Source organism: Cervus canadensis, chromosome 7 (genome assembly GCF_019320065.1).
Source record: "Cervus canadensis isolate Bull #8, Minnesota chromosome 7, ASM1932006v1, whole genome shotgun sequence".
NCBI classification, from domain to species: domain Eukaryota; kingdom Metazoa; phylum Chordata; class Mammalia; order Artiodactyla; family Cervidae; genus Cervus; species Cervus canadensis.
Genome location: NC_057392.1, coordinates 88153063 through 88179304, shown reverse-complemented (window position 1 = coordinate 88179304; position 26242 = coordinate 88153063). Strand labels below are relative to the sequence as shown.

At 37.6% G+C, this 26242-nt stretch overlaps 1 protein-coding gene across 35 annotated transcripts in view; it reads left to right on the top strand.

Annotated features, from left to right (window-relative positions):
• Positions 1–21586, top strand: part of MBNL1 (muscleblind like splicing regulator 1) — a 209848-nt gene extending 188262 nt beyond the window's left edge. For 14 of the 35 annotated variants that reach the window (XM_043473960.1, XM_043473986.1, XM_043473955.1 and 11 more), the window contains 7 exons: positions 1526–1783; positions 2968–3021; positions 3899–4052; positions 11564–11599; positions 12278–12372; positions 15383–15457; positions 18152–21586. In XM_043473960.1, the coding sequence (XP_043329895.1) occupies positions 1526–1783; positions 2968–3021; positions 3899–4052; positions 11564–11599; positions 12278–12372; positions 15383–15439 (654 nt within the window). In that variant the 3' untranslated portion in view covers positions 15440–15457; positions 18152–21586. Of the gene's footprint in view, positions 1–1525; positions 1784–2967; positions 3022–3898; positions 4053–11563; positions 11600–12277; positions 12373–14287; positions 14352–15382; positions 15458–18151 lie in introns of all 35 variants that reach the window. The other 21 variants (XM_043473963.1, XM_043473980.1, XM_043473964.1 and 18 more) reach the window with 13 other exon arrangements.
• The last annotated feature ends 4656 nt before the right edge of the window (positions 21587–26242 follow it).

The following is a 26242-nucleotide window of genomic DNA, read 5'->3' as shown; positions in this document are numbered from 1 at the left end:
TGGTAAAAAGGTCAAACTCTCCTGAATGAAAATGCTAGCAACTTTTTGATGAGAGCAGGCACCTTGACAAGCTATAAAGTGTTGCTCAGTCGCTTCCAAGTCTTTGTGACCCCATGAACTGTAGCCCACCAGGCTCCTCTGTCCATGGAATTTTCCAGGCAAGAATACTGGAGTGGGTTGCCACTTCCTACTCCAGGGGATCTCCCCGACCCACGGATTAAACCCACATCTCCTGAATTGGCAGGCAGATTCTCTACCACCGTGCCACTTGGGAAATCCCCAACAACCTTTAATAGTAAGAGGTCCAAATCCAGCAAATGGGTGAAAAATAATCCATTTTCACCTTTTCTTCAGGGACCCCATCCAAAATTAATAGACATAAAACAAACAGATAATAAAAAAAATAATCCTTTTCCATCTGCTTTACATTACCACCCAGTGAATCTCTAATGATCAAAAATATAGCTCTTAGAAACATTTTTCAAAAAAGCTATCATTTTACTTTTTACACTTTCACATTTAAATTATTTCTGATTAGCATAAAATTTGCAAAAATAGAACTGAGTTCCTGCATCTCCTTCACCCAGCTTACCTAAATATTGACAGCTTACATAACCATGTCACCGCTTACAAAACCAGAAAATTAGCATTGATATGCTGCTATTAAGCAATCTACAGACGTTAATCAAATTTCACCCATGGTCCTACCAATATCCTTCGTCTGACTCCAGGATCGTTCAGTCTATAACAGTATCTCAGTCTTTCTTTGTCTTTCACGACCTTGACATCTTGGGAGAGTACTGGTGAGTCATTTTGTCAAACATCCTCCCATTTTAGTTTGTTTAATGGATCGTCATGATGAAGTTCAGGTTTTGCGTTCTCAGCAATAATACAACAAATGTGACGATGTACCCTTTTTTCAGTGTCGTATCAGTAGATATGTGATATCATTATGCCTTTATTACTGGTGATATTAACTTTGGTTAAGTGGGTGTCTGTAGAGTTCTTCACGATAAAGTTAATATTTCCTCCTTAGTAATGAGTAAGTATGGCCTTCCGTGATGGCTTGGCAGTAAAGAATCCATCTGCAATGTAGGAGTTGCGGGTTCAGTTCCTGGGTTGGGAAGATCCCCTGGAGAAGGAAATGGCAACCCACTCTAATACTCTTGTCTGGAGAAGGCCGTGGGCAGAGGAGCCTGGTGAGCTACAGTCCATGGGGTCGCCAAAGAGTCGGACACGACTCAGCTTTTGAACAACAACAATGAATAAGTATATCAACATTATTTAAATTAGATGTTTTACCGTAGTTAGTATCTTAAGTGCATTTTCTTCCTCATGGACATTTTATTGAAATGGGGCTGTAATTTGTATACTAGGAATGTTTTCGAGTTATTTTGTGGTTCCTTTGCAAATTACCTTTCCCCCTTTCACCCGTAGCCTTCCGTCACCACTCTCGCACTTGAAATCTTGGGCAAGTTTCTGCTCGCCCACGCTGACTGACCCTCGTGCCCTTTATGACCCACAGGTATGTCGAGAGTACCAGCGAGGCAATTGCAACAGAGGAGAGAATGACTGTCGGTTCGCCCATCCTGCTGACAGCACAATGATTGACACCAACGACAACACAGTCACCGTGTGTATGGATTACATCAAAGGGAGATGCTCTCGGGAAAAGTGCAAGTACTTCCATCCTCCCGCGCATCTGCAAGCCAAGATCAAGGCTGCCCAATACCAGGTCAACCAGGCTGCCGCCGCGCAGGCTGCAGCCACAGCAGCTGCCATGGTGAGTCGGGACCTTGGCTCAGCCCTTGTTAGCGGCCACAGAAACAGTGAGCAGCTCTATCTGACCGCAGGCTATTCATTTATTAACCTTTAAAACAATTTTTTTTTTTGCTGAAGATATGTTTGTTCAGGTATCCCAGACAATAAGTAATGAAGTGACCGTTCAGAGAAGTGAGGGTAACTCCTCAAATGGTTCAGATTGCTCCTACCCTTGGCCTAACTTTTAATACTCTGTATTACTCTGGATATAGGGTTTCTGAGATTTCTGCTTTGTACAGAACACCTGTCTCCTTTTCGGTTTAACGATCCTGCCGGTTCTGGTCCTCTTATTTCTGTGTGCTATCTAATCAGCCATTGTTCTCCTTCGGTGCGTTCTTCTGCACATCAAGGCTCTTCTCTACATTTATCTTGCTTTAACCATAACAAAATCTGAAACTATTTAGGAGAATTGCTTCAACAAAACTGTTTTAAGAATTCACTACAAGATTTTGAGCGGTTTGCTTATCTAGATTATCTTGAACTATATTGTGGCATAAACAGAAGTGTAAAACTAGAGAAGCTTGCCTATGCCATTACATAGAAAGGGGAAAGCAGTACTCAAGGAAGTTAGAAATGGATCATTTAGAACAGATACTAAACTATATAATGAAGGTAAATTTTAATGTGATCTAATAGCTGATTTTAATGAGTCCATTTTTGTTCTTTGCTTAGCTGTTTTAATGTTGTCCTTTTTTTTTTTTACATAAATATATGACTTAATCGTTAAATTATTCATGAAAAAGAACCCCGTGTGATATTTCGTAGTGCAGTCAAATAGTCACGGAGAGGTCTTTTCTGTGTTTGTTTATGGATACTTGAGCAAAAATACAGAAGGCAGACTCTCTCCTCTTCTCTTCCTTCCACTCTTTTCTTTTTTTTTTTTTTTCTGTTAGAGTATCTTGTTTGTAATTAACTACAAAGAGGAGTTATCCTCCCAATAACAACTCAGTAGTGCCTTTATTGTGCATGCTTAGTCTTGTTATTCGTTGTATATGGCATTCCGATGATTTGTTTTTTTATTTGTTTTTTCTCACCTACCCAAAATGCACTGCTGCCCCCATGATGCACCTCTGCTTGCTGTTTATGTTAATGCGCTTGAACCCCACTGGCCCATTGCCATCATGTGCTCGCTGCCTGCTAATTAAGACTCAGTCGGCTGTCAAATCACTGAAGCGACCCCTCGAGGCAACCTTTGACCTGGTACTATGACCTTTCACCTTTTAGCTTGGCATGTAGCTTTATTGTAGATACAAGTTTTTTTTTTTTTTAAATCAGTTAAAAAATATGTATTCTTTTTTCTGTTATAAAGTTGTAAAGTGCAATGAAAACTGAGTGTGGTTTCCTGACAAAATTAGTGGAAAGACTGTAAACAAGTCCCTGGACAGATGTGGTGCCATGAAAGATTCCAAAAAACCCAGCAGCCCACATTCAGTTTAACTACATTGTAGAATGTTCTAATGAAGTATCTGAAGGACATTAAAAATGTATTTTTGGACTGTATATTTATGTACCTGTTTGGTTAGCATGGCTTTAGTGATAGAATTATTGACTTTTTAATATTTATAGTTCAGTGTTTCAAGAAAAAAAAAAACTTGCATGCTCTGGGACATGTGCATGTTTAGGTAGATGTGGGGAGGCGGGCAGAGTGGGACTGGGTTTTATTTTACCAGTTTCGGTCACTTCGTACAATTAACTATTAACATTGCTTATACTTGTCAATCCTCATGGAGCTCGCACTGCAGCTTTTCTTCTTTTCCCAAATCGATGGCTTCTCCCAGAAAGCCTGAAGCATTATGGGACTTAAAACACTTTAACACATTATAACATGTGCTCTCATACTAGTGGGGTTTTTTTTTTTTTTTTCCTCCAAGACAAAAATAATGCTTCCTTTAAAGCTTTTATCTTGCTTTTTTTTCCCTTTAAATTTTTGTTTATTGGATGTTTTTTTCCCCGGGTAGTTAAGTGCTCTGCTGCTTACTTGCTCATACTGCCTAACAATTTTAGCCTTCAACTGATTTTTCTTTTCTCTTTTTCTCTTTTTACTGGTATTTGTTTTTTATACTCACTCACTAAACAGGGAATTCCTCAAGCTGTACTTCCCCCATTACCAAAGAGGCCTGCTCTTGAAAAAACCAACGGTGCCACGGCAGTCTTTAACACTGGTATTTTCCAATACCAACAGGCTTTAGCCAACATGCAGTTACAGCAGCATACAGCATTTCTCCCACCAGGTAAGGCGTTTGCGTTTGTTAATAAATAAATCTGATAATGCATGTAGATGTCTACTGGTAGAGCAGAGAAGCCACGCCCCTAGTCGTTTTTAGCCATAGAGCAGGTGGAAGGTAAGATGAAAAGTTGTCTCAGGTCTCTCCTATGATTTTCCTTAAAAACTAAGAGTTTTAGCTTGATGAAAGATGGATGAGAAGTCAGTGATATTTTGTATATTTATTTGTATTTGTGTAATTTGAAATGAAATAGAGTTCTCTCTTTTTTTTTCCTCTTTCCTCAACACCGTTACATGTCTGTCAAGCTATTTTATGACCCTTTCTTGCTGTAAGACCCCTTTGCCTTCATGATTCCAGAGCTCATTTGAATTATATGAAATGACACTTCAGTTTTGGTTTTTATTTTTCAGCCTTTTTGTTTTCAAGGTGGAGAATAAAAAACTGACTCTGTTCCAATCTTATTGGTACCAATCAGTATACATCACTTAAAGTTGTTGCTCCTGAGATAATATTGAAGTAGCCCTAAGCACCCAGTGAAGTTTACATTTATAAGTGAGTTACACATTTGTGGTTTCAGTTGATCTCAACTTAGTAACATAAACATACTCTAGAACTATACACAAAGATTTACAATTTAAAAACATAAACTAATCAGTCACTTAATTACCTGGAAGTTTATTATTTTTACTTACTCTTCATTTGCTTCAGAAAATACATATTACATTCCTTATAATCTAGACTTCAAGTAACCAGAGACTCTAATCTTATTTTCCTCTTCATCTCTTAATCTTTCTTAAAAATTACCGTGTGTTAAGATATTCAGTTAATAAAATAATTTTTAATTAAATTGATAAATTTATGATTAGATGTGTATGTCAAAGATCCAGACCCATTAGTATGTTATACTATGCCAACAGTATTTACAATGCATTAGGTTCAAAATACCATGAGGAAATGTGATAATTTGTTTTTCAATAGTGAGAATAAATTATATCCTCATTAGTTTTTCCTGCCAAGTACAACTTTTTATACAGTGCCTCTTTGAAAACTAGCCATCCATGTGTAGAATATATAGTAACGTTCAGTGAACTAGAATAGAATATTCCACTAATTGAAATAGCCTGCCCTAGCACTACAGATTAAGTTATATTTGTACTCATGAAATAGTATCTTATCAAGTTGCAGTTTGTCCATTTTGGAATAGAAATTAAATCATTTGATCTTTGGGTATTTGTTGTACTCTGAAGGAAAAGTCACATTTCTTTTAAGTTTTATAAAATTAAAATTTTTTCTCAACATATGTATGTTTTCAGAGATTTCCAGAAATAAATTTTTTTTGCTTTAGTGTAAATTTCCATCCCCCCGGATTTATGCTGTCTCCAACAAATAATCTATCAATTTTTCTGTAGTCAGATCACTAGACAAAGTTTCAAGGAATTGTAGGTGACTACTGTGATCTTTTTGAAGAAATTAAAAGCTATTTTTGTCAGTTTATTTCACTGAATGAAACATTGCTACTAAAAATGACAGTTTCTTTATTTAAAAACCTAAAAGTGAAAATAAATTTAACTTCTTCCATATATTACTTAAAGAGACCTAAAATAATCTCTTTCATCAAGTGGATTTTGCATCAATTTCTCCAACACCATTCACATGACTGAAGACTTTTCTAAATAAGTATAATCATTAATTGCATGACATGTATGACTCTGATTTATGACCATAGTCTCTCTATGGAATGGGTTTTAGTCTGTGGATAGGATAGAGCAAAAGATGCTAGGTAAAATTCAAGTCAGGGAAAACCAATAAATACCTTCATAAATCAGAGTCATACTTACCTTTCTGTCTAGAAACTAAGCATTGTTAATTTAAGTAAAGTGTGCCACAATATATTGAAATATGCTGAAATTTTAAAGATTTGTTTGCATTTTTATGATAAATTTGCATCAGAAAATTTTTTTTTATATTTGTAGTCAATATGTAATTATTGCAATAGTAATATCAAATAAGGTTTATTTGTAACCCGGCTTTAAAGAGCTTGTAGGTTAACTTTTAGTGATCACATAGAAGTTAGGTAGTGCCTCCTTCATTCCTTCAGAGTATTTTTAATCTCATATGTACCTATGTGCCACAATGACATTAAAAAGTTATAATGGATAGCCCATCTATACTCCTGCCAAACCACTTTATCATACAGCTGGGAAGGAAAGAAATCTCCCATCCAAGTATTAACCAGGCCCGACCCTGCTTAGCTTCCGAGATCAGACGAGATCGGGTGCGTTCAGGGTGGTATGGCCGTAGACTGAAGGCAAGAAATCTAATGTAGAAAATATAAAAACCCAAATGCCTTAAAAGCCAGGCAGGAAATAGGAACAAGTGAAGCAAGAGGTCAAGTTGAAGCTCTGGGATCCGGGAGCTGCAGGAGAGCTTGGGCCCAGTCTAAGGCGACAGTCAGTGCTCAGACTAGCCTTTTGTTGCCTTAGGAGACCATCTGCCTGGCAGGTTGGACCTGCTGTGTGCTGGGCACCCTCGGAGGCTCCATATACGTCGCGGTCTGTGACTGTGGGGTGGTTGCGTCTCTGCCTCTCAGGGTTGGTTGTACACAGCTCAGTGTGATGGCTCTGGTGTCCCGTATTGCTAGATCTTATGATATATTTCCCAGATATTCTGGACTTTTGAACAGTTATATGTGACATCTGTCCATTTTTAAATATTGTCAACTAATTTCTGAGAACTGCAGAAAATCTATCCTACCATAAATTCGTGTGTCATCTCACGTGATATGGGGGGAAAGGAAATTCATTTTCCAAAGTCTAGGGTATTCTGCAGACCTATAGACGAATTCTGTGATCACAGCACCCTATCTAACCACAGTATTATAATTTGGAAGTTATATCTGAAGACTTTATTGGAACTGATTAGAGAAAGGAAGCCATTTATTTTTTGCAGTTTAGAGTTTTAGAATTCTGTAGTCTGTTGCTTCAATAATAACATCAGGGATATATAGGTCTATTTCATTGACATTACAATGAAGCATGGTTGACTAAATCTTTGGAGCAGGTAACTCTGTATACAGAACAGGTTGCTAGCAAAAGATCAGGATTCCATGGCAAGCCATGTAACTATACCATAACTTTTTTTTTTTTTTCATTTATTTTTATTAGTTGGAGGCTAATTACTTCACAACATTGCAGTGGGTTTTGTCATACATTGACATGAATCAGCCATGGAGTTACATGTATTCCCCATCCCGATCCCCCCTCCCACCTCCCTCTCCACCCGATTCCTCTGGGTCTTCTTTTAAGAACAGACTTGGACTTATGTGGCCTTTACCCATCTATCCATCAATCCATCCATGCATCCATCCATGTTTGCATTCATCCGTCCATTTATCCATCCATCCTTCTAACCATCTATCTATTCTTTCTGTTCCTACCTTCTTCTCTTCCTCTTTTTCTTCTTTCCTTCCCTGTTTTCCACCACCTATCCTTCTTCCTGGGCTTCCCAGGTGCTTGCCAATGCAGGAGACAAAAGAGATGTGGGTTCGATCCCTGGGTCGGGAAGCTTCCCCTGGAGGAAGCCATGGCGACTCACTCCAGGATTCTTGCCTGGAGAATCTCATGGACAGAGGAGCCTGGTGGGCTACAGTCCATGGGGTCACAACGAGTCTGACATGACTGAAACAGCTTAGCACAGCACACAGCGTGTCCTTCTAACTCACTCGTTCATCCCACTGCATCCCACTGCATCTCCCATCCGACTTCCACCCCTCCCAAGAAAGTTTTCTAGCCATTTGCTTTTATACCCTCCATCCTATTTAAAGATAGATATAAGTAATTTGGATCATGTTCACACTGAAGAAATTTTTATTTTTTTAAATATATAGTTCGTTGTTTTGTTTTACCTTCACCCGTCAAGACTAAATTTACTATTCATACAGAGTGTACGTAATCTAATGTCTACTTATGTTGTAGCTGTAAATTTCATGAAATAACACTTTTATTTACATCAGTTTTGTTTTTCTGAATTTATATTAAGCCCAGTTCTAAACTTCAGTTTCAGTATTGGATAGCTATATCAGGCACCACTGAAATTCCAGGATTCCCATTCTCACATCTCCTCTTCTTTCCCACACCTACTCGAATGGTGGTCCTGTGCCGTCCAGTGGTCTCAGGCAGGTTACCCAGTCTCTATTCTTCAGTCAGCGCTGGTCATCGCTGATGTAATCATTGTCCATGCTTAGAAGACCCCTTGAAGGCAGGTGTTCCAGGGCTTCTGTGCCTGCCTTGGGTACCAGCATCCTTGCCTAAGCCCCTTCGCCTCCCATGCAGCCCATTCCCTGGAAAGCCTGCATCTGGCAGGGCTGCTATGAAGGAACACACCACAAGCCCAATTACCAAGGGGCCCTGCACGCGTCTCGCCTTCTCTTCAGAGTCTGGAAGAGTGTTTTTCTCTCTGCTTTCCTTCACCATTTTTGCCTACTTGCCATGCTCAAAAGCATGCTTCTTTTCCTAGCATATTGCCCTCAGTCATTGTAGGCTTATGATTTTTAAAAAACTGAAAATAAGTTTGCTTTCAACAGCTTCAGCTTCACCTTGAGTGAACACTCCTAGAAAGAAGGAAACAGAAGTCCAGAAAACTTTCCTGAGGGGTTGGAATAAGAGGAGAGATGCAGGGGGATGGGGTTGCTTTTACAGAGAGAAAAGAAAGCAAAGATTTCAATTATCACTTTTAGTATGATTAATGAAGTTAATAAAGATGGTTTATTTAAACCTTAGCATAGTGATTATAAACCTGGCTTGGAAGTTTAAATACAGCCTACCATAAGCTATACTTTAATTTTTTCATATATAGAAAGGAGATAATACTGGTAATTATTTCATACAGTTAAGTTTAAGTTAGTTTTAAGCATAGTTTGATAAAACATCTTAAAGCGCTTTTATAGACAGGTCTAAGAGTTTAGAATAAAGCCAGGAATGTAGTAAGCACTTTTTTTTTGTTGTTATTTCCTGAACTCATTAGAGATACAAAATATAATTCAATAGATTACAAAAATAAATTATATGAAGCTGTTGCTTCTTTAGACATCAGTTTTAAGAATAATTCTATTGATTGTGAACTTTTAGTTCTAATGATATAGAGTATTTTTAGAAGACTTTAGATCAGCTTTGTACTCCTATCATAATACACCTAAATAGGCTTGAATTACCACATCTCAATGCAAACCTCCAACAAAATCTCTATAGTTTTTTTCCTCTCTACGTTTTTCCCTTCTCCTTGAACTGATTTGAACTACACATACATCTCACTGGTAAACTACTTTCCTAGTTGTATTTTCTGCATCTTCATACAGGTTAACAACATTTCAATTTAAAAATCATGTAATTAACATCTTGCACTCCTCAGAAGCACACCCTTCTGCTCTGCAAATACCTTCGTAGGGGAAATTTGAAATTGACAAATACATTCACTTAAATTTTGCCTTATGCTGAAAATTGAAGAAAAAATTTTTAATTGGCTATTTATGCAATCATTATTAATAAATCAACCAATTTGATGTAAAGATGGACATTACAGTCATTTCAAAAGTGATTTTTGATTTTGGTAAGTGGGTCCTACAGCATTATGTCTCCATATTTGTGAGTTACTGCACCCTGGCTAGTATTTTCATTGCTGCCTTATGTTTATTTGCTGCAAATCCCTCTCAAAACTGTGTGCATTGGTTTTAATGGTAATGAGGAGGATAGCTCAAACTGAAATTCAAATCCTAAAAGCGTTAGGGTTTTAGAAAGATAGGGTAAGGTTAACTCATTTTCAGCATGTGCAGCCTTCCTTATGCATGGGATGAAACATAATAGACAAATTGCAGCATAATAATAAATAATAATTTTAAAACGTACAACCTGGACAGTATTTAAAATGAATTTTTCTCAAATTCCACATTATTCTTTTTCATTCATCTTTCATCCATTCTCTCCCAGTCTTCTGACCCAACTATTGAAGGATGATGATCTCACAGGCTCTAGGATATTAAAGTTTGCTTGCTCTACTGTCTCAGATTACTGTCTCGGCTATCACTGGTTTGTTTTTGTTGTCTTCACAAGGCTTTGACTCAGTAGTGGTAGCAAATGACAGAGATCTTCAAGTGTCTTAATAAATAATGCCTATCGGTGTAATAATACTCCACCTGAGAGAATGGCTCCCTAGCTCTCTTTCTGAGTTTCATCATTGATCATTGCGCCCACAGTCTTAATTGTGATAACAGTCTAATTGCAGCTGTTACAAGGATGCCAGTGAAGTAATCTGTGCTTCTCAATGGCAGCTTTGTTTTGTAGGGCCATCTCTGACAAGACGCAATTGGCAGATTTTTTTCTAACAAATGTTCATCCCAGATGCTGCTAGTATTTAAATAGGATGTGCCAAGATTTAGATGGAAATATAAAATCATTTGATATTTTAAAAGCTAGGAGTCTAAAATAATCTCATAGAAAGAACAGTAATTCAGTATATGGGAAAGTGCCCTGTGCTTGGTAAAATAAGGTAGATTTTCCAATGTTTACATGGCAAAGAGAACAGGTACTATCTATGTAATACTGATTTAGCGTTGTGGTGGAGCCTTTGTGAACATCAGTGCCAACACCCCCTACGCAATGTATATATCTTCATTATCCCCCATTCAGGGTTTTTACTGGAATCTAATTAACCGTTTTTGAATGTGAAATTTCATGGAACACTTGCCATTCTGAGAAGTCCTGAAGGTTTAAAACAGCAAGGAAAACCAGTCTGCTTTGTCAGATACCTTCTAAGTAAACCAGTTCGAGACTTTAAGAAAGTGTGTCCCGTCTAAATGTTTTCTGTACATTTAAATTCCAAACTAAGGCAGTGCAGAAGTTCAGTTTCTCCTTATGCGTTATTTATATTGCTTGGTATCCCTCCAAATAAAATTCCTGTATGGTTGATCACAATCCCTTCCATTTCTGTGTGGTTGCTGCTACACTGAACAGGGAAATAAATAAAACTGAGGGAATGAAATGAGTGCTTTGGTTTCATTACATTGTTAAGTCAGTTCTGTGCATTGAACTATTTAGCATCTTCGTAAATGTCTCTTAATTACTTAACATGTGATCAATTCATATGTTAAAAAGTCAGAAATAGCAAAGCCACCAGATGGCCAGCAACCAGATTAAAACAAAACAAATTGCACTATTGTTTTTAAAAGAATTAAGCAGGTTGCCATCTTTTTAAAAAATTAGCTTTTATTTATAGGCAGCAATCAGGAGAAGCAAAGTGTACCAGCACACAGTTCAACTGGCTTTTTATTCTTCACTTGAGACTAGTTCTAATTGATCACTGTGCTATGGTATGATTCGATTGTGCTGACAGTTACATGCCACTGTTCCCATAATAACAATTTTTCTTCTTTGTTCAAATGAATGTCCTAATTACACGTGTGATGGGATGTTTTAATTCTCTTCCCTTTTCAAATCCACCTTCCTGTTGCAATGCATGATGGGCAGGCTCAATATTGTGCATGACGCCCGCTGCAAGTGTTGGTAGGTGCCAGCTTTGTTTCTTGATTATCTTAGACCTGGTGCGCTCACAGCCCCTCAAAATCCACTGCCGAGTTTACCTGTTACCTATTGGGCAAGTCCACCTCCTTTTTACTAACACCTGTCAATTAAATGCCATTTTCTATTTAATTGACATGGACTCACATAAATGTTTTCTTTACACACAAGTTTCCTTTAGTCACCTTTGGTGGATTTTGATTGGACTATGAGCTCTGGTGTGTAAAAAAAAAAAAAACTATCTCATAAAAGTAATATATTGTGTATTTTTATAATAGTAAATAAGAAAGCATACTTTTATTCAAAAACAGATAATTGTATATATGAAGTAAATATCTGTATTTTGACTTAGATTTTGAATGTCTGACTGTGAACTCTATATAAAATTCTTGGTTTTGACTTAGCGAATTAAGCCTGTTTGTGTCAATTTTCTTGATTTGATGGTAACAAGCTTTTTTCCCCTTTTTTTTCTCTTTCATCCCCCTCCCCCTCTCTCCTTGGAATGTTGTCCGCTTTGCGCTGTGGTTGCATGTCACTCGCTGGTCCGTCACATGGCTTACTGCTGTGATAAATACCATGCCCAATTACCTCCTCCATGTTGCCATGGTTTCCATATTGCTACACTCTTCTGTATGTTTGCTTATATGATTTTCCCTCCGAAAGTTCCCATGGTGCACGGTGCTACGCCAGCCACTGTGTCCGCAGCAACAACATCTGCCACAAGTGTTCCCTTCGCTGCAACCGCCACAGCCAACCAGGTTTGCTCATTTACAGCTTTATTTCTTAAGAACCGACTCTGACAGGGCTCAGTCCAGCAGCCCTGACGCACGCGGACTTCCCACTGAGGCCAGCGGGGAATCGCGTGTCCGTGAGGGCTGCAAGGGGGTGCTTTAATAGCATGGGGTTTCAAAGATACCTCTTGTTGGCCTACACATTCTTTCTATGATGAGCAGCAGAATGCTTTTATGCCATTTATAAATGCTCCAAAGTTGTCGCAGCTCCATTTCTAAAGCTACTAAAATGATATTTACACAAGCAATTCTCAGTTGGTCTCAAATCAAAATCATGCAGGTATTTTGACCAATCGAAATTATATCAGGTAGTGTATACAGATGTTGAACTACAGTGCTATACACCTGAAACTTATATAATAAAAAATAATTTTAAAAATATAGGTGATTTTAAGGGTTTTGTTATAAGCATTGGAGATATATAAATATAGTTTCTTGCCTAAATTCTTAATAAAAAGCAAAATATTTCAATGTGCTATATATGCCACAAACAACCACTCTTGTAAATAGAGTTTGTTATAAATTCATTAGTTTTATTTGATAAGTGGATTGCATACTCAAAATAAGTTAAAATAAGTCTTAAGTTTTCAAGTTTTGATTCTCAGCGATTTAAGTGAAAAAACAAAATTCCTAAGTGCTCTTATATCTGTAACTACTCAGCATAAATGTTAGAGGGTTATGAAGGGAAAAAAAGGCCCCAAGTATGGCAACTAGAGTCATTCTGTGTTCCATACAAGTTTATGGAGTGACAAATACACAGGGTTTTCTTTTTTTAAGTAAAAGGAATATGTTTCAGAAATTTAAATTTCATAATATAATTATTCAAAAGAAAATAATTATTAAAATATTTAAAAATTAAAATCTGCATGGATTCAGCGAGCATTTTTAGCTCCTATTTAAAATCATAGTCTAGAAAATACTGGGTGGATCAAAATTAAATTTATGTAAAGTAGTTTTTGGCTTGAAAGTATAGATAGGTTTGTTATGAAAGCAAGTTCAATAGGGTTAACAGCATATGAAATATCTAGAGTCCAATCAAATTTCAGATAATTCACAGACCAAGTTAGATGTAACCAAATGAATCCAGAAAAAAAAAAAAAACACAGTATCAGATGGGAATCAACGTGTTGCCCGTTTGGGAAAAGAAGACCAATTAAATGCCATTTGAATTTGCAGTTATCACTATAAGGAGGAGCCAGCCTTGTTTCTACAGAATGCCATATACCATTGAAGAAGAACTACAAACTATAAGTATAGTCATTAAAAACTTTGAAAAGCAGCATGCCAAAATGGATGTATTTTAAAGTTTCAGACAAGCTTTAAACATTTCTTGGCAAAGGATCATTAGTTTTTCTGAAGTTTGTCAAAATAGTCTTGGATTTTTGCTAACACATCAGACTCATTTACAAGAATGCTAGATTGTGCATATGTGGCATGTTAGTAGTCTATGGCAGAAATTCCTTAATGGATTCAATGCAGTCCATTTATGGTGCAGATCAGTGATGCTGGACTCTCTTGTGTATACCATGTATGACTATAGAATTGCTGGTGTAAGCAGAACTACAGCAAAGCAAATTTCAACATGCCCTTGGCCACCTTGGTTGTAGGGGACACTTTACTTTTTGCATTGTGCTGTGACCATTTCATGCATAATCTTGGGTCTTCATACTGTTTGACAACCAGAAGAAAGAAAAGGGAATGGATATATATATACACACATATATTATATCTACATATACATACATATGTATATGCCTACAGTACATTAGCGATGCTGGAAATAGCTGATGCCACAAAAAGCAGCCTGCATGCATGCAGAAGTTTATAGCTGGCCCTTCATCTGCATCGATTGGTGTTGAAGGTCCTTGGTATGTTTCGACAGCCCCATCCTTGACGCTTCTACACTGTTGGGTGCAACATCCTGTCCTGCAGCAGCAGGAAAAATGGTATGAGAAGCTTCATTATGCTTGGAGCACATTTTCGTGCCATTTGCCAGTGCTGTAAAATTGTGTAAAGATGTCAGCTGAGAAATGCAAATAAAATAGAGACATATTAATTTACACTCCAGACTGTGGACTGTGATGCGTTGAGTTAGTCTAGGACATCTAGATGGAAACAGCAACAAAATGCCTTCATGTATGTGATTTCACTCTTCTCCCATCAACCTTGCTGAAATGGGATTAGTGCCAGTTTGGAGATAAGCCTAAGTATAATGAGGTGCTTTGCTCATGTTCACACACCCAGAAATGGGTCCCTCGGCGTTGAACCCGCGCTGTGCTGCCTCTCCCACTGTAGCAGTCACCGTTCTGGGTAGAGGAGAATCGGGCTACAGATTGGAAGATGTTGGCTGTTGGGATGATTGAAACAAGTCACCTCTATATTGGTTCCTTATTGTGTTTCCTGTCAAGCTTTGTAATTTTCTTACCCATTTAAAATGCAATAAAATGTGCAATCAGGATTCAGGAATATGTTCTGAAGTAGACTTCCATGCTTTTATCCGGTTCTTTTGAAATACTCCTTTATAATTATTACCTGGTATTTTTAACTTGGAAAAAAAAATGTTAGATACCATAAGTTGAATGAAAATGTAGAAATTGGTTGCACAAAAGTAGGCAAGACATTGCCTACTTTGCTTTCTAGAATACTGAATAACTGAAACCGCAGGTGTGTGTGTGTAGGCCAACAAAAAGGGCTTCTTTCAATTACTGCTCTGCATGAATTTTTGATAGTTTTACTTCTCTTACTTCCTAAAAACTGATAACATTTATAGAATAGTATTTAACACAAAGATTTTAAACAATGAGTTGCTACTTTGGCATTAAGTTTACATTAACTTACTGTTATGTTGATCAGATAAGGACTGTCACCTCACAGCTGAATTTCACTTTCTTAAAAAATTTAATATTCAGATGTTTTCATCTCTTGGTTGTTGGCTTGCTTGCATGGATCATTCATTAAATAATTTTTTATTTGCTAGATACCCATAATATCTGCCGAACATCTGACTAGCCACAAGTATGTTACCCAGATGTAGAATTTTCATCACTAAACAGTAAGTTCATTATGTAATATTGAGTGTATATTCGTGGTGGTTTTTTCTTTTTTAAGATAACAATTGTGTAATGCACTTAAGAAAATTTTGCAGAATTTCAAAAAAAAAATGTATTTATATAGAACTCACAATTTTATCTGAGATGGGTTATGAGGAATTTTAATATATGAATTTATAAGAGATATGCTACTGTTATTTAAATATGCATAATACTGAGGATATATACATTTAAAAAAATTTTGTCCTAGAAATAAGCACAGGCGTGAAGGAAAAATACAGCTTAAAACTAAATAGAAGGCGTAGATTAGGGATTGGCAAGCTTTTTCTTCAAAGATGAGATAGTAAATGCTTTTGGTTGTGTGGGCCATGGGGCTGCTCTGCCGATGTAGCATAAAAGCAGCCATGTGTAAATCAAAGGGTTGCTGTGTCCCAGTTAAACTTCATTGGTAGTGCTCGTGGCAAAGAATCCCCCTGCCAATGCAGGAGACACAAGAGACACAGGTTAGGTCTCTGGGCTGGGAAGATCCCCTGGAGGAGGGCATGGAAACCCACTCCAGTATTCTTGCCTGGAAAATCCCGTGGACCAAGGAGCGTGGTGGGTTATGGATCATAAGGTCACAAAAAGTTGGACACACACAAAAATAGGTAGGCAGGATTTAGCTTACAGGCAATAGTTTGCTGCTCCCTGGTATAGGTCAGCATTTATTTTATTCAAAAATTGTCTTGCTAAATCCTAAATGAGAACGTGTACCCAGTTTACCCCATGCGTCACCACATCAGGGTCATTAGAATATAAAGAGCCTGATTTAAATATATTCATGCATTCATATATGCACACACATACACACCCACTCACACATCTACCTGGATATTTGCTGAAATAGTTTGAAAGTCTCGTGGTTTCCTTTCAGACACATTGACTTGCAAAGATGACCATGTTTCATCCTTTTAGAGCATGTTTTATTCTTACACATTGATTCAAGTTATCTACCTGCTCAGAATTATATTAGGTATTTCTTTTTATATTTAAGAAGAGCTATGACACTTAAAACTGAATCTGGTAAGTAAGATGGGTGATCATTCTTTCTTTGTTGCTTCCTTTCACTCATTCATCTGTGCATTAACACATTTATAAATGACTTTTTGTGTTAGCTACTGTGTGTTAGTTACCAGGTCGATGAAATAAAGATCGACAGTCAATGAGATGATGATGTAAATGTTAACACTCTTCATTAAAATGAGAGGGCTTTGAACAGATTCCTCTAGGAACAAAGATGAAGGAGCAGCTCTTCCTAACTGAGTCAGAAATTAAGTGAATTTGGACAGTGAAGGTTGATGTAGAGAGAAAGGAGATATCAGAGCCTTGTAGAAGAAGGGACAGGGTGTTGAATCAGGAAGGTGGTGTCAGGGAACCAGTTCAGAGGCCCTTGTAATAATCATCCATAGGAAGAGCTTGTCAGAGGATTAACTCATACAGGAGAAGATGACAGACACAACTTGAAATAAAGGAATGATAAACTCAATCCGAGATGTACTACCAAAGACATGCTGCAATCATGAATTAAATTACTAAAACTGATTTCTGTTTCATAAGCTCTCTCAGTGCATTCTGATAATAAGGTTTATTATTCTATACAATATAATAGTACATTGCTTTGTAGTACGTAGGTTTGGAAGTAGAGTTCTTTTGACATGTTAAAAAAAACATTTCAAGCTCTTATGATCAGTTGGGTATGTATATATGTAAACAAGTACTGTTTCTTAGCAATAATCCAGGTTCAGAAAAAAAAGATGCAAAATGGAGTGGGGTTCCATCAGTTAGCAAAACAGTAGATTTGTCAGTATTGAAACTTAAGCTCTTTAAGGTTCTATTTATTTAACAAATACTTAGACATTTTCATGAGAAGCTGCAATATTTAAACTGGGTTTTGAGTGGAAAATATTTAAACTGGTTTTGAGCAAAATGGTGATTTTTTGAATTCTCAAGTTGTATACTAAAGCATAGTTGAATATGTAAAGATTCTATGGGAACAAATTTCATTTAGCAGCTGGAATTATTAAGTCACAAGTACATTGTAATATCAGTTCAACCTGAATTTGTCAGGAGCATAAGGAATGATTTTTCTTTTTCTTGGCCTTTAGGAGAAAAAATCCAAACTGTAAATTATCCAAAGCAGTCACTTAGAGTATCATCGTTTTTTGTTTTTTTGTTTTTTTTGCAAACACATACTGTGTTAATCATGCATCCACATAGAGCAAATTGTGTTTAATAGGACAGTTGCATGGATTTTAATTTTGTGGGCCAAATCATTACTTCTGAAACCTATTCAACTTTAGAAAGAAGTAAAGTGAGTTGTAAATTCTGTCCCACAATGATAGTGCTAAAAAGAGCTCTCCTGTATTATGCCCCTTGATTCTGCAAATGTATTTTATATTTTAAGCTGTGTATTGGCTGATGTTTGTTCAGAGACTAGAATTTTGTGCAGCTGTGAGTGTCATTTTATTTTCAAAGAGACAATAAACACATTTTGGTCCTTTGTACCTGCGATGTGTTTTTTTGTTTTTACATGAAGGTGCTGCCATTGCTGTGTTCACTCTTTAAACCAAGAAATACAATTTTCATGTTGAATGTGTATGGGAAACTGCTGTTAGACATTGTCTGTGTTAACAGAAGGTTATCTTTTTCCCTTGCAGATCGTACTAAAGAGGAAAGGACAGTGTGCCTGGTTATAGAGTAAAGGACGAGGTCATTAGCCATATTGTATATACCGTCAAGCAACCTCATACAAAAACCCCTCAGCCACAAGACATCCGCACACTGCATGTTAACCAGAAGAAAAGACAACATGGAAACCCACTGCACACTGTTGCCTATACACTTTGTACATTTAATTGATATTTGTGCTGAGGTGATACTCCTGTCTAAAAGAACAACATTGTCTTTCTTTTCTAGCACAGAGTGATGCATTCAAATATGCAGACCTAATTAGTTTCCTATATATTCATGCCATCTTGAAAAGACAGACTATGGTGTAACCATGATTCTATTATGTATTGGTACGTCTGTAGACCAAGATATAATTTTTTAAAAATAAGTTTATTTCTTTCAAGGTTTACAAATAACAAAGGTGCACCTTGTATTTAAAATTGCCATTATAGATGAGAGCGTGCATGCACAGTCATTTTTGTTTGAGTAATATTTTTAATGTAATAGATTTTAAGATGTGGTGAGGGAGGGATCTGACAGAGATGAATGTGCCAAGCAAAACCACAACTGTGTATCTTTTAAAGCACATCATGGCTTTAAGTACCATGTTGTTAAGGATTCTCATGAAGTGCCATAGACTGTACATCAAAGTAGAGTATTATTTCTTCAGTGTTATTGTTTTCAGAGCCACATTTTGTCGCTTATTTGCTAGTACTAATCAGTCAAAGGGCACCATTCTTTTTTTTTTTTTTTTTTGGAAACCAAAGCTGTCTCAGAAATGGCCGATTTAACTTTATAGTAACAGACAGCACAACACAGACTCTCTCAATACAGATAAACTCACACGTACTGGAGATGATATATCATAGATATATATAAAAATTATTTTAATGCATTGTAGTGTAATATTTATGCCTACTATACTGTATAACATGTTATTCAAAAGGGATATGCCATTTCTGAGACACGATAACAAAAAAAAAAAGTTTGAGGAAATTATTTTGCTTCTATTTATAGCTCTGTCAAAAGTCAAAAGACTCTAAATGCTTTGCAAAAATGGTTTCACATTTGCTTAAATGCTTCGTCACAGTCACATTTAAAACAGTGACTCTAAACAAAGAGGAAAGCACTGTCATCAGATGCATGATAAACCAAAACATGAAAATGGGAAATGTTTAACTAATCTAGTCATTGGGTGGGTTAAGTACATGGGTGAATTTTATATGTGATTTGTTTTGTTTCGTTTTGTTCAGATTTACTGCTTATAGCCTTAGAAAGCCTTTTACAAATTAAAAAAAAAAATAGATGTGCATTCAGTTTTTAAGAATGGATTCATCCAAAGGAATTCCTTTTTTGTGGTTTGGATGTTGCAGCTAGTAAAGGATATTTTTGCTCTGTTCAGCAGTTCTAAAAATTGCTGAAGTAGGGGCCAGGTCACTGGTAGTTCTAGTATGGAATGGGAGAAGTGAAAGTTCAGTTCTAGAACTTTCCATACTTCCAAGTTTACTGCAAGTTTTTATGCTTGAGAGAGATGCTTTCTAATATAAGACTGATGTGTTGATTTTACTGATTGTACTGTACATCTATTAAAGCCTTAGATTATTACATTACGGGTTGGAACCCATACCAATGTAATTTCAATCGTGTTAAGAGAGTAATGGTGACTCCACATGTTATTGTAGTTAGTTACATTATAGAATATTACTTATTTTTCTTGTTAAAGTGTAGTTTTTCATTTCCTACATTTATTAGATTTCATTTTCTATTAACAATTGAATACCATTTCAGTTTATAGACTCTTGTTTTAGTAGATTTTACCGATGAACTTTTCAAAATACAAAAAAAAAATTAAAGTAGTTTTTTCCTTCATAACATACTCAGTTTTGAATTACATGTAGTGTCATATGAATATTCGTATTGTTAACTAAATGATTTATATTTTACTGATTTAATATTAAAAGTGTAAGAATGTCAGTCATTGTTAGTTCTTGTCTAGTTTTCATTAAAAGAACAAAGATCTTTTATATGGATATCTTATAAATATATAATCATTGCTAAGTAAGAAGTTAAGTTGTTGCTATCGCAACAATCCTGGCAGACAATTGAGTAATATTTTGATGATTTATTTTGTTTGTAATTAGTTATTATAAGAAGATCTAGATCCTAGATATTAGAATAAAATTTATTTTCTACTGTATCCATTTCAAATGTTAAAGTATTGTTTAATATTTTTGAAATCCCTGAATATCAGGCCTTGTTATAAATAAGCTGCATAATCAATAAATAGAACAAGGGACTTTTTGTTGATAATCCAAATACTCAAAGTTTACGTAATGAGAATTATAGCGTGTGTGCAAACTCTTGAGGGTTGATTATGCTGCAATTTAGCATGTTGGAACGTCTAGAGAGAAGGTTGACTTTTTGCACTTCTGTATATAGTCAAAAGAGAGAAACCTGTATAATAGTAAGATCTTATTTTGAATAAAAACGTCTATAATTACAAGGAGTTTTGTTAAGGCTAATAAAATGACAGACTGAGCAAAATTGCTTGCAAAAGTGGCACAGAGTTAGCACTCCATACCCCTTCAAACATGTTGCTTTGCTTTTTTGTGGACAGCTTGTAGTTTGCCAGGATTTTTTCAGCTGGAAAGATATGCCATCCTTCCAAGATCTCATGACTGACAAAAACTCCATTGGGCCAAATCTGCCTGAAGATCATTACCAAAAATAGCAGGTCCTTCAACCATTAAGGTGAAATCATGGATCAGATATTCCTTACATTTTTCAAAAAACTACTGCATGTTTAAAACTTCAACAAAACAACAAAAAAAAGAGAGAGAAAGAACTATACTAAGGACATATATTATTCAAATCAGTTTCTGCCAATTTCAGTGGTTTACTGTTCACAAAAAAAAAAATAAGAAAGAAAAAAAATCTTCAAAACAAGTATTGACTTTCACAAAATTTCACCCATAAACAGGCAAACCAAACAGCACACAGTAGCTATAGTTGTTATGTGATTGTTTTTTAATTGCGGTAGGAGCCTGTTCTTTCAGCAGGTGAAAAAGGTAAAACACAGTTCAATTTTCACGGTTTTAATTTTCAACTCAGAAGCACTCAAAAAAGCAAATGTGATAATGGGCACTTGTTTACTGAATTAGTGTATCCAACCTTCACTCCAGCTGGTTATAATGTTGCACTTATCAGCAACCCTACACTTTCACCTGCTGAAAGGACAGGTGTGCTTGGTTTTACTATTATGTAATCACAACTTACTTTCTGCTTGTAGTTGCTTAAAATTATGTATTTTGTCTTGGGCTGCAATTTGTTTTATGCTTATTTTATTATTACTGCAGTAGTTGACTTTGCTGTATGGAAAAATAAAGTGAAATTGCCCTAATAAAACTTCTCTTTCTTAAGTATATTTGTGTACCTGAGATTGAAGTGTTATTATTTTTGCGCGTTTCATGCATTCATGCGTGTCTGTCTTGTCAAACATGATGATATGGAAATTCATCGTCCGGTGTTAACTGACACCAAGCGGGGCCTTGACTCTCCACTAACCTCTCATGCCCGGAGGGAAACTCTGAATCATGTGTTGCCACCCACTGCCCAGTGCTTTGGAAAAATCTGCTGCTTTCCTCTGACGCCCTAAGTGCTGTTTGATGTATTTTAGGTGCAGGAGGGGAGAACTCTTAAGGGGAAAAAAAATTCTCTTTATCAGTTCTGAATCACAGTCTTTCTGTAAATGAAATTTTATTTGCCTAACTACCCCAGGAGACTGGCACTGGAAATCAGGCAATCGGAGAGAATATTTCAATACTGGAATAATGATGACTTGATTCAGAGGGATAAACGTTTATGCACACACACAGCGGACACACAGGCCGTGAGATGACTCACTCTTGAGTGTTTGTGTGTGTGTGTGTGAGGGAGAGAGAGCTTTTTAAATGGTGAATTAAAAATTCAATTGAAGTGAGACCTGGTCTCCCAAATGGCTTTGCATTTTTCAGTTTTCACAGATGGTGAAAGCCAAAGTTCCAATGTGAGGAAATTTGCTCATTCATTGAGTGCTACTTTGTGTGACTGTGGTACTTGGTATTTGGTCAGGGATGGCAAATTCTCCTTTGTAGTAAACGCTTGTTTTGTAAAATTTACTGCGGTAGAAATAAGTGCATTACTTTATAATTAATACAGTTCTGTTACGGGTTGAGTTTTGCATAGCATTTCTGTTCTTTTCGTTGGACTCAACTATTCAAGCTACTCAAGGGCGTAGCTGCCCTGGGGTGACTGTCTAGAGCAGGGGTTCACAAACTTTTTGAGTAACATCAAAACATCTAGCTCCTCTCCAATTAGTGAGAATACTTCTGGGTATCTTTTAATTGAAAAAATACAGTGACAAAAGGCCATTGTACTATTTTTACTAATCACAACAGCGTATACATGCATCTGAGAAACGATAATTTGAGCTACTCCTTCTCCAGGCAATGCTTCTTGTTCAGAAGGAATTATTACTGCAGCAACCACTAGGGGTCCTCAGCTCACGGGATGGGACCCTGTCTTAGCCGTCTAGTTTCTTATTACAGACCCTAGACATTCATGGAGTTTACACTTTGGAATGACCCTGAAGTTCAGTGACAATCTAAATTTTACTGAGGCACAGCTTCATATAGGAAATAGCCACTTAACATGTCAGCGAACCTGTGAACCTGTGGGACAGTCAGCAATGAGATTTTGCTATTTATTTCACTCCATTCACTGATGAGTCTGAGGCAGTCACCTTACTATGTGAAATAGTCTATGTTCTGGAGAAAAATGTTATTATTCAAGATTTGGAAACTTTTGACAGAACATATCCACTTTAAGTATTCAAAGTCTGTTGCATAATATCATGAAAAGATACAAGAATGAGAAAACGTAGAGATTTAAATGTTAAAGGATTTGTTTTGACTTTTCTCTTGACCTTTCAAAACAACACCAGGCCTTGTTGAAGAGACTCTAAAGTGGCCTTGGGCCATGACTGGCCGTGGCTCCGCGTCCAGCATGTGGTCCTCCCGTGGCTGCTCCCCGCGATGCAGCACTTGGGGTGGGCAGCGAATCGGAAGCTACTCTGAGATTGTGGCTGTGTGAGGCCACACAGGGCCACAGCGTCCCCCTCCGAACTTCTTGGGAGTTGGACTCGGTTGTTAAAGGGCCTCAGGTACTCTGACCCCCACAAAAGCAAAATACAGGTGTGTGCTGGAGCCGACCTGGGCCAGGATGTGGGGAACGCGCCTTCGAAGCCCTGCGGCCAAACACGCTCAGAGTTGCCTGCACTTGCTCTGGACACATCATCCTCAGCTCTTCATCCTACCCTCAACCTCCACCTCACCTCCTCTGGCAGCCAGAGCTACCAAAGTAGCAAAAGTTACTCTTTTGTGTCTTCTGAGAAAGCAGCCCCTTGGTTCTCTTTTATTGTTGTGTGAGCTGGTTTTTTTTTTTTTGTTAAATTCATGTGATATTTTTCTTTTGCTAATTAAATGTTAGGGAAAACATATAGCCTGCCCTTGAGTGTACTGTTTTAGGGAAAACAGCAGTGGCAGATTAGAACACAGATAAAATCTGCTACTATTAGTGACCTGTTTATGTCTTTCAGGAACAATTTACTGAAGCAAGTGTGATCAGTTTTTTTTCTCCCTAGTTGGGTCTTATAGTGACAAAACAGAGAATTTCTTCTTTAACAGATAAATAATAAACCTAAAGCTTCATTCATAGTGGTGGGGAGCCACTAGGCTGTTACGGAAACTGTAACCGCCGCTCTCAGTCACGTTGGCCCCTTGGTGGAGCCCGGCTGTTAAATCTCTGCCCTTGGAATTCAGCAGAGCCTGATGGCTGGGTTAAACCGTGGCTTCAGGTGGGCCTGTGTGATTCCATTTGCAGTGAGCACGGTTCACTGGAGGGAAATTTTAACTACTGCAATCACGCTTGTGCCATGGCCATAAATACATCGCCTAGGAAATAAAAAAGCGTCCGTTGCAGGGCAGGAATAGAGATGCAGACTCGTGGACGCAGCAAGGAAGGAGACGGTGGGATGCACTGGAAGAGGAGCACTGACGTATGTACATCACCACGTGGAAAACGGAGCTAGTGGGAAGCTGCTGAATAACAGGGAGCCGAACTCCATGCTCTGCGATGACCTAGAGGGGTGAGATGGTGGGGGTGGGAGGGAGGCTTAAGAGGGGGGGATATATATGTGCTTATAACTGATCTGTGGTGTTGTATGGCAGAAACCAACATGACATTGTAAAGCAATTCTCTTCCAATTAAAAATAAATGAAAGAAAAGAAAAGGCAGGCACATTCTCCATAGGAGGGTTTCACATCCGTGTGAGTCCTTAGGCCCAAGTAAGGGCCCAGCTCATTAAATCTTTTCTGGCACTAGATACACAGTTGCTATACAGGAATTAAATACTGAAATACCCCCCCCCCACCCCAAATTATACGTGAAAGGCAATTTCTTGGATTGGGACAGTTGTAACTGAGATGCCCCATACAGACAGGATCCATTCACAGGAGAACACCATGTTCATAAGGGGCTGTAGAAGCTAGTGGTCATGTGGCTTTGAAGGTCTAGAAATAGGGCAGCAGTCGGCAGAAGTCCATGCGTGAACTTAAATGTAGAGCGACGCTGTGCCAAAGAACCAGAAATGTAGCCAAGCGAATCTCCAAATTCCATTTAGAAGAGCACGCAGTACAGTAGTCTAGAGGAGAGTATAAACCTCTCGACTAAAGGCATGTGGTGAGAATGGCCAAGCTAGGCAGAAAACTAGACCCATAAGACAACATGACTTTAGGTTTAGGTTGAAGGTAGAAAGACATCTGAGGAGCTAGAAGTCTGCAGCAGAGCATGAACAAAAGCAGCCTTCGTAACGGACAACCGGAAAATGAACAATCAAAACCTGGGTGGGGGGAATGGGGCTTCAGTGACAACCTCAGTGCTGCTCTGCTCTGCTTTGCCACTGGGCCTCTGCCTTTCACAAATGCAACCAGTTTCCTGACATGGGCTTAGGTGACCTCTGAAGGTGAATAGAAATAGTAATATCTGGAGGGTTAAGGAACGAGGCAGAGAGAAGGGCGTGTTGACAAGTTATGCACGGAAGAGGTGGGTACTGCTCGGGGACACCATCATCACTAATGCCGGTTAAGCCACAGAAATAGATTATAACCTCCTAAAAAGATAATTTTTATCTTATATATTTTCAAGGTGCTCATTTGTTTATTTATTTGGCTATGTCGGGTCTTAGTTGCGGCATGAGGGATCTAATTTCCTGACCAGGGATCAAACCTGGGGCCCCTGCCTTGGGAGCATGGAGTCTTAGTCCCTGGACCACCACCAGGGAGGTCCCTGAAATGGTTATTTTTAAGAGATGCATTGGAAACTTCCTTAAATTCATAAAAATCAAAGCTACTCATCAGAAATGGCCCTGAAGCACTGGGGAGGCACTGCAAGTGATTAAGATATAGGGTTCTGTCATCAGACCATCTGGATTCATGTCAACTTTTAGGCTCTTTGACCTTGGCCAAGCTACATTGCCTCTCTGGGACTCAGTTTCTCCCTTCATAAAAGAGAAAAGAGAAATAGCAAGAGAATATTTACCTTGCAGGGTTGCTGAATGGTTCCGATTGAATTATCTGGGGGAATCTTTAAAAAAGTATTGATGCTTCCCTCTTCCGCCATTCTGACTTAATTGTTATGGAGATGGCTACTGGGTTAACATAAAATTTTAGCATAGTGCCTGGCATGCAGCAAGAAATTGATACATGGTAACTATGATTGCTATTTTATTATTATCCATTTTTCAAATTACTTCACCTAATCTTTCATTTTCCTCCTAGCTCTTAAGTTACACATACCTTTCAAAGCAGTCATGGAACATACTGTCTTTATTTGTGTTGTCTCTAATTCTATCTTTCCTGTTCAGTAGTGAAACTTTATCTTCCTGTTCTTTGCAGCTACAACAGGCCCTGCTCGTTGTTGCAAATATAACGAACACTTCAGAAATAGAATCAAGTGCTTTTTGACTCACTCTGAGCATTTTA